General features: G+C 41.3%; 1 protein-coding gene across 1 annotated transcript; it reads left to right on the forward strand.

Moving 5' to 3' along the window:
- Positions 1-473: 473 nt before the first annotated feature.
- On the forward strand, positions 474-15,098 carry hs3st3l (heparan sulfate (glucosamine) 3-O-sulfotransferase 3-like). Its single transcript, XM_072373255.1, has 3 exons — positions 474-1,342; positions 12,853-13,082; positions 13,782-15,098. Exons 1-3 carry the CDS (start codon positions 861-863, stop codon positions 14,168-14,170), a joined length of 1,101 nt encoding a protein of 366 aa, XP_072229356.1. The 5' UTR covers positions 474-860; the 3' UTR covers positions 14,171-15,098.

The following is a 15,098-nucleotide window of genomic DNA, read 5'->3' on the forward strand; positions in this document are numbered from 1 at the left end:
AAGATAAGCAGGCTATTGGCAGGTGCTCTCCAGAATCTAATGCTGTCTGATTACTAAGCCAATTATGGCAAAGGTCTTAAAGTAGAGAGTGTCAGCTGAGTCTGATAAACCCAAATGCAACTGGCACCAGTTCTTGTCCACCTATGTATAAGTCCCTGGATGTGGAAATGCATATAGGTGTTTATTTGGTCATTAATCAGAGTGATTAATGATTGGTAAGAATCAGGGTTATTAGTTGGGCTGTTAAACAGAAGAAAGTTGCAGATAATCCAGCCCAACAGATCAGTCACAAGAGATAAGTGGTAATGGTACAACTGAGGTGGTCTTTGCACTGGTGGTGCATTCATTGCGTTCCCCAGACAGAAAAAAAGATAGTGGAATTAAACGCACCCAAGGACACGAGCTCCAAATCAAAGGTATATGAGGGGGAGAGAGGGAGAGAATGAACACCAGGAGGAGGGAGAGATATCCCTGAATAGGAATCCTCGTGAGATGAGCCGTTGTGGAGAGAGGCAGATTATTCCCGCGAAGTAGAAACACGGACAAAGACAGCTCTCCCTTTGCAGCGCGGCTCGGATATCACAGCTTTATTCTTCTCCCCATGTGGCAAGTAAGTGAGCGCAAGTACTGAGGGTCACGCCAAAACTACTTTGGCTTATTTACTACCGGGCCAATTGGTGAGCTGGTTTGGGACCGGCGGGGGATGCGCAGTGCGCTCCAGAGGCGCACTATGAATGAGGAGAAGAACTGCGGAGCGCACTGACAGAGACTCTCCGAGAGTTAGAAGAATGTTGACGGCGTTAGGATGTGAGCTGAACTTGTTGTAGAATGGCCCCTCATCTGGCACTAACGACTAAGGGATGGCAGCTTTTCACCACCGCCAGCACCACCTTACCCAGCATCATCACCATCCGAGTTCCGACCTGCGGCGGCTCTTCCACCGGCTCACCATCGCCTCCTCTCTGAGCATCCTCTGCTTTTCCATGGTCTACCTTCTCACTGGAGGCCGTGAGTCGGAACTGACAGAAAACTTTGAAAGCAGGTCATCCACGCGCGATTTCATTGCGTCTGGCTCAGGATGGCCATACGAGAGAAACGGATCCAGCGTTGCCAGGGAAGGTGGCAACGCGCTCGGCAGCGGTCGTCCCGGGCTGGAGACGAACAGCTCGGGGAAAGAATGGACGGCCACGCGGAGACTACCCCAGGCTCTAATCATAGGGGTTAAAAAGGGGGGAACCAGGGCTCTGTTGGAGTTCTTGCGGCTCCATCCGGACATCCGCGCCTTAGGGTCCGAGCCACACTTCTTCGATCGGCATTATGCGCGAGGACTGGACTGGTACAGGTATGGACACATTACGCAACAAGAGCCTCCAAATCTACGAATGAATCTTCTGAAATGATAACCGTTTGCACTTTCTTTATTTTTACAAAATATGAATATGTGTTTTTATGGTAGAAATAGGCACTTTCAGCATACGAAGTGACAATTTCCCAGTTTTTATGCAGTGTTTCCCACTTTAAAAAAATCTATTCAGAGCTGAACTAAAACCATAAGAAACGTACTGTATCTCTTTTTGTCGTATGCAAGCACTAGTTTTATTGTATTTGCAATCAATATGACAAAACTACTTCGACACCCCAATTTTGGGGAGACATGCATACCCTAACATATCCGCAGTTATTCTGTGACGGTTTAGGTTACAAAGAGACTTCGCCATCTGGCTTTGTCAATCTGTGAATCAGTACATGTGTGTGCGTGTGTGTGTTTGAACAGTCGAGATAGAACTAGGTCTGTAGGATGAGTTCTCAGAGTGCAGCAGAGTAATCAGCTCTGGAGCCGGAGCCAGATGTTACTGTTGTCATGTGGCTCTATTCTCGCCTGTTCCAAGAAAACTTGGTAAATGTTCAAGGTACACACATGGTAGACGCTCAGTGAACCAGTTCTGATTGATGCCCCTCAGAACTGATTGAGGGTAATTTGGGGAGACAAATGAACAGTTTCTAACACATTCATGGTTTCAGATATCTGGGCTTTCTTTAGCTTGTTCAACCTGTGCCCTCTGTATGTAACTACAGACCTACGAATGACTGCACATGACAGATTATGGCTGATTCTTAAGTTCTTCTCTTATTCGCCCTACAGTATCTCTCTGTTTTGCAATGGTGATGTGGCTCTTTTCTTGTGGGAATTGACCAGTCATGGTCAGCTAGTCATTCAAATGACACCCAATGCAGGGTTGGGCTGTATGACAGCTACTTCTTGAATCTCAAAAGAAATGGGGCACCTCATCTCAGCAACACAGAGGGGTAGGTTCAGGTGATAGAGCCCAGGAGGGGAAATTGCAGTTGGGAATGGATCCAAATCTGTGACTATGTGGCATGTTGTTAACCAGCTTATAGTATCATTGACTGAGCTCCGAGAGCCTGTTTTACTTGTAGTAACAATTTAATCTATGAAGGTGATACAGCAACAGTATGAATATCTTTTTTCACTGTGGTTATTATACGTTGATTTAACTACATGCACAGACAGAAAAAAAAACACCTTACCAAAGCTGTGGGATCAAGACTGAGCCTGAAAATCCCTACCTGAAAGTCTTGGAAAGCCACTGTTGCCCATCCGTCTGTTGTGTTTGTGTGTGTGTGTGTGTCACACCAGGTGATGTGTATGTGACAGCAGATTGTCATGTCTTTCCCTGGAGCCAGATGGGCCTCGTTGTGTGTTGAACCACTTGACATCACTGTCAGCTCTGTCAATTGACCTCTGACTCCAGGTCACTTTACACTGGGAGTTAATGATGTGTTCACACCACTTCATAACAAAGCACACACCCCATAAACACAGACTGACAAAGGACTTCTTTTTCTATTTTTATTGATGTTTGGGGAAAAAAAATAGTAAAAATGTATTGTTTTTTTTTGTTGTTGTGAAACAATGATCAATTCAGATCATGTCTGTAAATGTAGAAGCAAATCGTCTATTTCTATCAGTTATCATGCTAAACAAAGCAAATAAAAACATAGGCAAGACAGCAAAGAAAAAAGGTCAGTTAGATAATTGTTCACTAAGAAATTAATTAATCTGTTTGTGTCTGATAAGAGAGTGTTTCTAACATTTCTACCCAGAACAAAACATTTCCAGGAACAACTCTTGTCAGGTTGTTGAGGGAGGACGCTGTAGCTTGAGATTTATTTATCCTCAACGTATTTTTGCAGCAGGTCTCATGAATACTAAATATGGATAAAACAACAGCTTTTTAAAAGCGTTTGTGCAGCTCAAACAGACAAGCTGGCCACCAAGCTAGCAAAAAGAAATGTCTAAACCCGCTTATTCTTTCGGTCGGGTCGGGGTTCACAATGAACAGGTCGCCAGTCCATCACAGGGCCACACAGAGACAAACGAGACAACCACACACACGCTCACACTCACTCCTAAGGACAATTTAGAGTCACCAATTAACCTAACATACATGTTTTTGGACAGTGGGAGGAAGCCAGAGTTATCTGTAAAACTAATGTGCAAAAAGTTTTGTACAGTTTCTTGAGGTGTTTTTTTTGTCTGTTTGGAGGAAGACTTGATGTGGATAAGGCAAATGGAAACAAGTTCGTAAAAATGCATCTTAGATTAAGGTGAAATGACCCACTAGCATTAGGTTTCAGGTCTGAAACAGCAAACATTAAACACACTTGACTGACTGACTTCCCATATGATATAATTCCCTGGATATTCCTAGAGATGTAAGTAATGCCTGAAGTAGAGCTCTCTCCATTACCTCTTGTGGATGTCCAACACATTTGTTGTTGTCTTTTCCTCCTCAAGGTGTGTTTCTGGTTGGGAAAACTACTTCTTCTACAGAATTATAAACACTAACAATGTCACCTATGGCACTCTGGCAACACGCAACTATCCACCTCAAACCAGTCAATGGAAACATGTCTGATTCACATTTAGTTTTTTGCTGTTTTTCAAAAGGTTTTTTTCAGGTTTACTTCAGTAGTGATTGAAAATCTGTCTATTGCCTCACAAACTGTGACAGATTTTTTAAAAGATCATGATGAGGAATCATTTTATTCTTCAGGTAGAGCTAATAAGTAGTTTTGTCTGATTGCTTGTATTTCATGCCATGCTCATGGATTTCAGAAATAAACTTCTTGATTATGATGCCATTGTTACTCATGAATTAGGGCAAGAGTATGAACATGAAAGATCCAGGTTGTAATTTGCCCAAATAACCCCTGAAGACATTAGTGCACTTTTCATACCAAACAGCAAATGGAGGGTCAGCTATTGTGCATGCGGGGTCAGCGTGACATTTTTGTGTAAGAATTTTTCCTTTAAACTACATTGCTTTAAATTAAAGTGGGCCAGCTATCGAGTATCTTCCTCAGAATCCCTCCTCTTTTCTTTGAGAGTAAAATTACATTTAGCTTCACCAAGGCAATTGATATCAGAGTCCCTGACAAAGATCCCCTAATGGTGTTTGGAGCGGAGATTGAATCTGAAAGACTGCTGCGATGAGCCTTGAGATGGGCTGGAAGTTTCCTCCTTACTGTTCTGTCTGGGATCGATAGCGCTATCTCCTCACCCTGACCTTGGGTTGACTTCAGCATTAGAGTGGTTAGCTTTGGTCAGCTCAGCTTCTGTTACAATTAGCAGGAAGCTTTATGCTACATTGGCATAACCATCCCAGCTCCCTTGCATTGGCACCCGGGGGTCATATTACACAGAGCTTTTTCTTCTTCTGTTTTGGGGGGGGGGGGGGGGGGGGGCAGCTGCAAAGGAATCCATTAAAATTGCTCAGCTGGAAATTCACGTCTTACTTATGAGTGTTTCCTGCTGAAAGATGACATGACAGGTGAGCGGTGACAAAAGGGCGATAAAATGGAGGAAGTAGAGATAAAACTCAGAGTAGCTGGGGGTTAAGGGGTGAAGTCAGTGTTACCACAATCTCACACATCTCTACTGACCTTTGCTTCAACCCGGGGGACTGTCATCAGAGCTGGTCATGTGTGTGTGTGTGTGTGTAAGCCTTACCTCTTCTTCAGGTTCTGTCACAGTCTGGAGACCGTTTTGTCCTCTAGACAGCCAGGCTGGTATTTTGCTCTTGAGATTCAGCAAGATTTGTCAATATATTATTGACACTGAGTTACTGGTACGGCCTTAACTTGTTATTTCCAAGAAGTCACAGTGAAAAAAAAATCTGAACAACCCCTTTAAGAATAAGAGGGCTGACATGCAGCGAGCGAGGCTTAAACTTAGTTTTTGACTGGCTTGCATATAATTTCTTATCCTGTGCGATGACCTCAACACCAAGACATAGATGACATAGATGACCATGTATTGTACCATGTACCATGTATATGTACAATATTTTGTAAACAGAGGATAAAAGCTGAAAGAGAAATGGAGATGAGGATGAAGAATGACCAAAGAGTTCTTAGGCAAAAAATAAATGTTTACACCAAGTTCAGCTGGAGATGATGGCATGTAAAATCATTAATTCAATTTCATCCTCCTCTAAACCAGTTTTCCTAGCATAGGATGAGCCTTTAAGGATTAATTATATTCTGCATAAAGTATATGAATATTAGTAAAAACATCAGTTTGAAAGAGGTGGGTGAAAGCCAAAGGCAAAGCGGTGAATTAAAAAAGAAAATACAGGCATGATCACCCAATCACAATGGGAACATAAAAGATAGACAAACACTTATCTATCACATCTCACCAGAGTTAGCTGTAAGGAATTTTTTAAACCAATATCTATACAACTGCTGTTTGCACTAACACAAAATATGCCTTTCAACAGCTTCACACAAAAACTTGGCCAACACACCAATGATTAAGCTATTCCTCATTTTATGACTTATGCTGTCACAGAATCCTCTGGTGCCTTTGGGTATCAACTTCTCCTCTTTAAAACATCTCGTTCTTCGACTGTTTTAGTAACATTTTAAGAGCTCAATAGCACTACGATCTATACTTTAGAGATGGCAAAGGAGGATTTTAATTTAAGAGTTTTGTTGGTTTTGAGTATATTTGTACTCTCTGGTGTCTTATTGTTCTTATTAAAACCACTTTCTAAAGAGTTTTATAAAATTATTCCAATTTCATGCTTTGGATTTCCTACAACATAATCTCAGCAAATCCTCAGTAGACCATTTCAGGTGCTTTTTGCTTGTTATTTATTCATATTTTAAGCCTTTGGCGTGTTATTTTACGCTAGATTGATTATGGTTAAGAAACAGTATAGGACAGGGTATAATCTTATCACTATACATAGTGCTCTCATGCCTTTTCATGAGAGCAAGCTTTTTCCCAAGCTTCATACTCAGAAAAGAGTATCCTTAATTGGTTAGAATTAAAGTTGTGTCACCATTCCTGTCAACATATACAGTAACATAAATGGAGGTCTTTTCAGAGTCAGCTGCTCCAATGGAACTGATTAATTTGCAATTCAAATTGAACTCATTATGGGAAGCTTTTAAATTCATACCCATACATTGATAGCTTTGTCCTGCAATGACACAGCACATGATGTCACTTGGGTTTTTGTGTTTGTACACTGGAATAAAATTGCCATGTAAATCACAGATGATTAGCCACCAAAGCATTTAATGTTCAGCAGGATGCAGCAGACTGGAATTAGCAGCCAATAAAAAATGTGGATATATTTAGTCAGGTTTCTTTATCTTTTTTGTTCTATATTTTGTATAATTGACTTTGAGATAGCATTTCAGTGGGTGAGGTGACTAAAGCTATAGGATCAGATCTCATTTTGGCTCCTGGTTCGGGTATTATTTGTTGTGTTTGTCACTGGGGTTCAGGTGTGGTCCGCCCTGTTCCTGTACTGTATCGAAGGTGATCACCATAAGGCCCAGACGGGTGGGGCGATTTGGCCATCATTAAGGCCCTCCCCTGGGACTTGGAAACCAAAAGCACAGGCAGGGGGGTCCAGGGGCCCTCTATGATGGATGTCTCCTGGAAGTGGGCAGGGCACAGCCACAATGGACTGATCCCTTAATGGTCCCTCATACAGAGAAAATGGATGAGTGGTCCCCTAGTAACACACTCACACAAACACACAAATACCAACTGAAATTTGACACATAAATAAGCAGTCAGGTGTGTATAACGAACACAGTCAATATGGTGTTACTCTCTGATTGGCTATTGTTTCATCTTGGGATCAAACATTGAAGATGAACAGGACAGATTTTACATTTTTGATTCAGCACACCCTTAACCACCCTCCCCCTCCAATTCTTTGCTGCCTACGTCCTGCTGTACTTGTGATGATCATTGTAATTGCTTCACATTTTTTAACATACACACACGCAACACACATCACATGACACAGCATGCCACTGATGGGGCTCCAGAGGGTTCTGGCTCCCTCAGTCTCCACCTGCCACTCTCAGTCCCAGCTGAGCCCCACCACTACATTACCATTGTCAGAAGCACCTCCACTCTTCATACACCCCTTCATACTACTCTCAGTCCAATACATATAATCTTCACTGTTCCTAGTTGTGTACCCTACGCAACCACATATATGAAGTCACCCTAAGCCCCCTTAGGATCAATAGCCAGTGGCCTTGGCTGGCTTAAAGTAATTCACTGGGGAAGTGTGCTGAAATATTGGAAAATGGACGACGAAAGAGAGGTTCCTCAAAGGCAAAGGGAGGCTTAATATAAGCTACTGGATAATCCCTGTGTTCATCATACTGGATGTTTGATCTCACACTCAATAGTAAATGAGCAGTATAAGGACAAAGCCAATCCACAAGTTTTAAACTGACAATTAATTTTGTTGTCTTATTTGGGGGGATTTCTCTGTAACACATGGTGTCTCCAGACGGTCCTATTCACCTGCTAATGTTTAGCTCTACTGAAGGGGCGGTTATTACTTCCCCCTTACTCCTATTCTACTCCATCACTGTGCATGCACCCAATCCATACAGAAGTTACTACAGTAGCAAAAGGAGAAAATCTGACTTCTGACTTCTTTGTTTAAATAACAAAGGCAGAATCAATGTGACAAAACCATTTGGCTTTACAAAGTGAGTGACTCTGATTTGAAAGACTTTGGGTCATGTTTTGCTTCTGCTAACTGTTGTCTCTTAACCATGACTATTTGCTGCCAATCCACTTTTCAGCTCACTTTAGTTCTGTTCGAAAATCTGCTTTCAAATGTAAAGACCAGACATCATTTTGCACAGGTGACATTATTTGTGACTGTAGTGTGTGTGTTATAGAGACAGGTGGGAAAGCCTTTACCAGGACCAGTTGCAAGCAGATATCACTTTAACCTCAAGTAGCTCCATTGCTCTGCCTTTGTTAGCCAGCTAGCCTCCTGGCACTGTTTCATCTTTGTTTTTCATTAGTAGGTTGTGCTTACTGCTTATACTTGCTAACTTGCTCTTTGCTAACTACAATGTGAACTTAACATTAAAATGACCAAATAAAAAAGAAAAACGACCTTAACAACAAACTTCACTGAGTGTCTGTATCATATAACTGTTAACCATCTGATACCAAATTAAAAACAAAATTCTCCAAAATATGTTGCATGTGAGGTATAGTTAAAGTTTTCAATTTGGACAGTAATACTGAGGGGATGGTGTTTATGGCAAGCAGCATATCTCCAGCGTTGAATGTGGGGTGGCCAATCTTGGATTGAGTCAGCTGGAGGAATGAAGTGGAAATCACACCCAACTATCATTGGTGCTTAGAGTTTGGGTAGGTTTTGTAATTGGCTTTAGGGTAAGAGAAGAATGTAGGGGAGTAGTAGAAGTATAAAATATTTTTATCCTTTGAAAGGAAACATGTTTAAACCAATACACAGGCCGATTTGGAAACAGCTGCTAAGATGTGAAGAAATTAAAGCTGTCAGGAGCGCACCACCCCATGAGCTCATTTAATAGGCTTGGGGCAATTAAGTGCCTGAATTTAAGTCACTAAATTGAGGAATAACCTCACTGCATAAAGTTCCAAAAAGTGGGCAAGCAGACAGACTCACAGTGATGTGGAAAGAGGAAAGAAGGGTGGAGGGCATGTGAGGCAGGAGCTGCTCAGGTCCGGTCTGGAAAAGAATGAAATTGGAGCTCTCTGAACCTTTCTGAGATACAGTTATGGTGTACAATCACAAAGCCGTTCTTTCAATGAACACCAAAATATTACACAGTTCGGGAGTAACTATGCATCAACACACAAGTGAAAAAAGAATTAAAAATATCATGGTCCACTGAAAGTATTCACTAATGCGCTATACTTAGACCAGTGACCTTTAACACGACCAATGACACTGTGATTCTGAGAAAATGTTGCATAACTTAATTACTTTCCTCATTCATCCAGGCATAAAATGGAATTCAAGTCACAGACATATCCTCAAGATTACAAAGTTCTCTTTGCCAGAAGTATGATATGGGCATATTTAGTTATTAGAAAAGCTAACAGCTATTTTGTCTGTCAATTAGTGCGTCTGTGCTAACCTCAAAGAAGAAGCATATTTATAATAGATCTTTTCTTTTGATGGTGCTCTTAGGGGCAGTAATTAGCTCTTTGTGCTTAGGTAATGGTATGGGGCTCTTGGCTCTGAGGCTATTCACAGACAGATTGCTAATGGAGGCGCGTTTGTATCCACTCCCATCATTCCTTCATCAGTCACCCACCCCTTTCATTTGAAACACTCTAAGCAAATGCTCTGAGATGTGCACACACAGACACAGACTCACACACATTTGCAAGCACACACTCAAAGTCTTTAAAGGCTCTGGTAAAAATCCGCCACACCCACCCTTCATGTCCGCAAATTGTTTGTGTGCTTATGTGTGTGTGTGATTTTTAAAAATGTTCCTTTGGGTGTGTGTGTGTGTTAGAATTTGAGAAATGGGTCCGTGGGGAGAGCAGAAGCATGATAGCGAGGGCTTTACTAATGAGTGAATAATGAGTGTATGTTTGTGTTTTGCAGTGTGTGCACATGTAGTCATGTATGTGTATGTGTGTGTAGCAGACTGCATGGCTCCTCCTGCTCATGGTATTGGAGTTAAAAGGGAAGTCTTCAGGCTAAGTGGTGGTGAGCACTGCCTCACACCGATCAGATCAAATGAAATCGCAGCGTGAGTGCGTTTGTGTTTGTCAGATTTAGGGGGAGAGCATATTATTGATATGAGGTTGTGTTTCAGTTGCATCTGAAACCTGACGCGATACCAGAGGACAGTCAGAGCATCCTGTCCTTATCAGCTGTGTGTGTGTATGTGTGTGTCTCCTCTGGTCTCTCTCTCCATCCTTCTTTTATTAATGTCTCATTTAGCACACATTAGACCAATTTTCGTGGACTCAGTTTTGTGATACATCCCTAAAATAGGAGATAAGGGCAAAAAGGAAAACAAACACACAAAAAATGACAAAAGACAAGGGCATTCACAGCCAACCAAAAAATGCAATGCTGTCACAAAGCAGACACTGTACATGTGATGATGAGCGTGAATTCTGTACATTTTTCATGACCAATCAGTAACTTTAAATAGAGCATTCGACGTTGTGTTTCACAGCAACAATTGAACTTTTGCAGTTCATTCTCACTGTTTATGTTGGCATCGTTATCAGAGAATACACAAAGACAAACACTGCCGACAAGCTGGTGAAAATACTGAAATATTTTCCTCAAGAGTTGGTTGATGAGCCAAAGCACAGCTAAAAGGAAAGTGAGTGTCAGCGGGACACAAAGAAAACATTGAAATGAATGCTGATATACAGTTTGATACCGTTAGCCGGAACAACTTGCATGTCTTTAAAAATCAATGTGCTGCTCGGTCCATTATTCACAAGGGTGACAAAAACACACATTCACACTCACACACTTTGATGTTTGTTAATTGCATTTTAAGGAAATTTGCAGCTTGACTTTTGTTGTGGGAAAATTGTTGAAAAAGTTCAACGATCCTAAGGTCTAAATTGTAGCCAGCGGTCAATTATAGTTACACTGTTTTGATATAATTCTGTGAGTTTTAAGAGGATATGATTCTTTTAACATCTTTATTGTTCTGATTTTTTAGGATTAAATCTGATATTCATGAATCCATATGAACTGAAACTGTGTCTGTGTCTTTATTTGACAATAAAGTACAACTCAGTGTATGTTAAGTAACTTTTTTATATACTTTATGCTTTTACAAAGCCAAATGCCATTTTTATCAGCTGCTGATCACCATTCATACATAAATTAAACCATGCCTCAGGAGTAATTAGTTTTTTATTGGCAAACTCCTGCTTTGTATTTATTCACTTAAAGTGAACCAATGAATTTCTGGAATGCCAGAGTATCAGAAGGTTGGTAAATTACATCTAAAATTCTAAGAATTGACTTGCAGTTAAAGCGAGGCTGATCTATAATTTAAATTAGCCGAGGTGCTGATTCAGAGGTGTGTGTGATCGTGGCGGTGTGTGTTTGCTCAGTCGGTCAGGTGTGTGGCAGGTGTGCTGGCAGATGTCCCCAAGGCCCCAGCCAGTCCTGCGGGGCCTCTGGAATCATTTACCTCTAAATGAGTCCCATCTGCTGGCCTTTGGCGTGTAGGTAGACGGGAACAGAGCGAGACACATCAACGGAGGACTCCTGTGTTTATGTTGCGCTGCTGTTTGTCTGGATGACTGGACTCTCTGCCACTCCCCATGCTGTCATGAATGTTTGTATGATGTATGTCACAGAGAGTAATGAGTGAGTGTGGGCTAGTTTGTGGTCGTGTGTGCTTGTGATCAGTGTATGTTCTGAGATCAGGGCAACCTCACCATTTACTCAACTTTACAGGATAATATCTGTGTACCCTGAACTCATGGAAGAAATGTAACCCTGCATCCACAAATAGGAGATTAAAAAACTACAATTACTCTTTTATCTGTTATAGATGAAAACACCTCTGTAAAATTTCCTTATGCTCCTATTCTTTACATTGACTTAAGCAATTCATCAAAATTTAAAGAAATATTATCAGAAAGTGCGCACACTAGGAAATATTTAATGCATATCGTAGTAGTGTCACAATCAATCATTCTAAACTGTGAGGCAGCATATTATTAACCTTGGGCTCAGGCTGTTGTTTTTGTAGCATAGTGTTCACGTGACATATAGAACTACTACACATGAATAGTAAAATGTGTGACTACAACAGAAAATTTAAAACTCTTGGTCTTGGTTAATCTGTGGATTAACGGCTCCCATGATCCCATGAGATGAAGGGTGTCAAAAGTGTACATTGTTCATCATTTGGTAAGGGTTAGGGTTAAAATCTTAGTGCTTAGAGTACTTTCTGAGTTGTGCATCCACAAAACTCAAAGGTAATCTTTCACATTATATTTCAGTATTAATCACTAGGACTTCACTTTGATTTTAAATAAAGTCGCAAAGCCTAAATTAAGAAGGGGTTGAAATCTTAATGATTCCAAACTGCCTTCTGATATCTGAGAATGAGAAATGTAATCAACTAATTGAATCTATGTTCAATTTAATCTTTATTTAACATAGTTTACAGTTTACAAAAAGCCATCTCAAGGCACTTTAAAGAAAAACAAGTCCAATTACATACAGTTAAATAACATTGATTGTAATCTAACTATAATCCAGTCAATCCAATTCATCTATCCATCCATCCATTTTCTATACCCGTTCCGTTGCTATACCTGGTGCCTATCCCGGCGATCCCAATTCGTTATAATGCAATTCAATCCAAACGTTTGTATCGTTTCGCATCAGCTCTACAATAATGTACATTTTAGAATACTGTGAGGTCACTCTTTAACAGCCTAATTCAAGGATAGCTAAATGAACATGTTTGTTTTTACTCTACTTCCAGAAGTATGATGCCTAAAGCCCTTGACGGCCAGATTGTCATGGAGAAGACGCCACGTTACTTTGTTACTGTGGACGCACCGGCGAGAGTTCATGCCATGTCACAGGATGTGAAGCTGATTGTGGTCGTGCGGGACCCCGTCACTCGAGCCATATCTGATTACACGCAGATCATCTCCAAGACCCCGGACATCCCTCCCTTTGAGTCTCTGGCCTTCAAAAACCGCACCACAGGTACACTATGATTCCGGTGTTTATGGTCAAGTTTGGTTAAGGTTTTGTTTTTTTTCACTCGACCAATCCTTTGCTCTCTCTTAGAAAAAGTAGCACATTAATTAGTGCAAAGAAAACAGATGGTTCAAAATGTTTTTGTCTATTTTTGGACAACCATCCTTAATGTCAAACTGTTCAGAAGTATTCATCCAACAGAACATTCACATGTTGGTCCTTAATGTGCCGCCATAACAGCCTCCAAAAACAAAAGCTGTTTTCACACATGCTCTGCAGCTCCAAAATATTTTGGAAATGTTCTGAAATGGTGACATGTGAGAACACAAATGTCCCCAGCATTTGCTCTACACTTCTAGTAGAGGTTTCATATTAAGCCCCAAAGTAAAAAAGACAGTGTGCAAACGTGGCAGCTAATCCTCTGGAGCATTTACTGCTGTGTTAGCGAGTCTACTTGCTGGGAACAGTGACTGGTATATTGCTTTCCAGTCTGTACTTTTTTAATAATACCCTGCCTTCTTATGCGCTCTAGAAAGACACTTCCCCTCACCCTATACCACATATATCATACAGAAATACATATGTGAACTGCAAGTGGAAAAACGACTGGACCACATCTCCACACATTGTCCTTAATCTCTGGTGATCATTTGTGAAAAAAGTATGAAAAAAGACTTTTCCTGTGTTCCCTACCTTTGTCTCTAGGTCAGATTGACTCTCTGTGGAGCCCGCTGTGGATCGGGCTGTATGCTCAGCACATGGAGCGTTGGCTGGCTTGGTTCCCCAGGACTCAGATCCATCTGGTCAGTGGCGAGAGGCTCATATCAGACCCGGCTGGAGAACTGGGCAAAGTCCAGGACTTTCTGGGTCTTCAGAGGATAGTTACAGACAAGCACTTCTACTTTAACAAAACGAAGGGCTTTCCCTGCCTGAAGAAGCCGGAGGGCAGCAGTAAACCTCACTGCCTAGGGAAGACAAAAGGGAGGACACACGTCTCTATAGACCCAGGGATCATTCAGTTATTGAGGGATTTCTACAAGCCCCATAACCAGCGCTTCTATCAGATAGCAGGACAAGACTTTGGATGGCAGTGACCCTTTGACTGCGTAGAACTAGAAGCTTCTGTTGGCTGCTTTGGGTAGAAGCCTGTGCAAATCTGCCATTTGATTGTGACAGATGAGACTACTAAAGAGTGCACAAAAGAGGGCCAATTATATTTCTCTGACCAGCCAAGCAGCATCTCAGAGACTTGATAATAAAATGCTATTGTCGATATATTCAAGTCCATCAATCAGTTATCCTGTTCAAGTATGTGAAAGACAAGCACGCCATTTTATATATCATAGATGTTCAGTCGAGGTGGTTTAATAAAGCATTTCAGTGCAGAGGTTGTAATGAGACTGTGGTTGTTATAGAATGTGGCTTTATAAATGTTGAACAGTGACAACAAATATAGCTTTTAGTGTCTTTGTGTGTCAGAATTTAACTGTGTCTGCAGTTCAATTCTGACCTGCTGTCAGCTGTAGTTGTACAAGGAACTCAAGAACTGGAGCATTTTCTACAAGCTCAAATTTCCATAAGTTTGTTTTTCAACTAATTTGCTTTCAACGTGCAGAGTTTTAAGAATTCAAGGGGCAATCAATGCATACATATTGAGTACTGTTCTGCAAGCGCTGTTTCCAAACGAAAGGGGGATGAATCTTTTATGTGGCAAACAACAGCAGAGAGAGAGAGAAAATCTTTCTACGAGCTCAGATGTAACTGAGTGGTTTTGTATTCTTGAATAATGAATGTGGATAAGTGGATGAAGGGGAACCGGTGAGGATCGCTTGGCATATTTGCATGCCGTGCTTTGGTTAGCATCCCACTGCAAGTCAAGTCTACTGCGCCGAACCTTTAGACAAGTGAAGGGACCACTGGAGGACAACTGAAACAGGATCAAAAAGAAAAAATCAACGCCGGGATGTTCGTAACTTGCCGTTTTTGTGGACATGATATTTGAAGCTTTCCAGCTTCTGCTTA

This window comes from Leuresthes tenuis, unplaced genomic scaffold, assembly GCF_036924035.1.
Source record: "Leuresthes tenuis unplaced genomic scaffold, fLeuTen1.0.hap1 SCAF_20, whole genome shotgun sequence".
In the NCBI taxonomy this organism is placed as follows: Eukaryota; Metazoa; Chordata; class Actinopteri; order Atheriniformes; family Atherinopsidae; genus Leuresthes; species Leuresthes tenuis.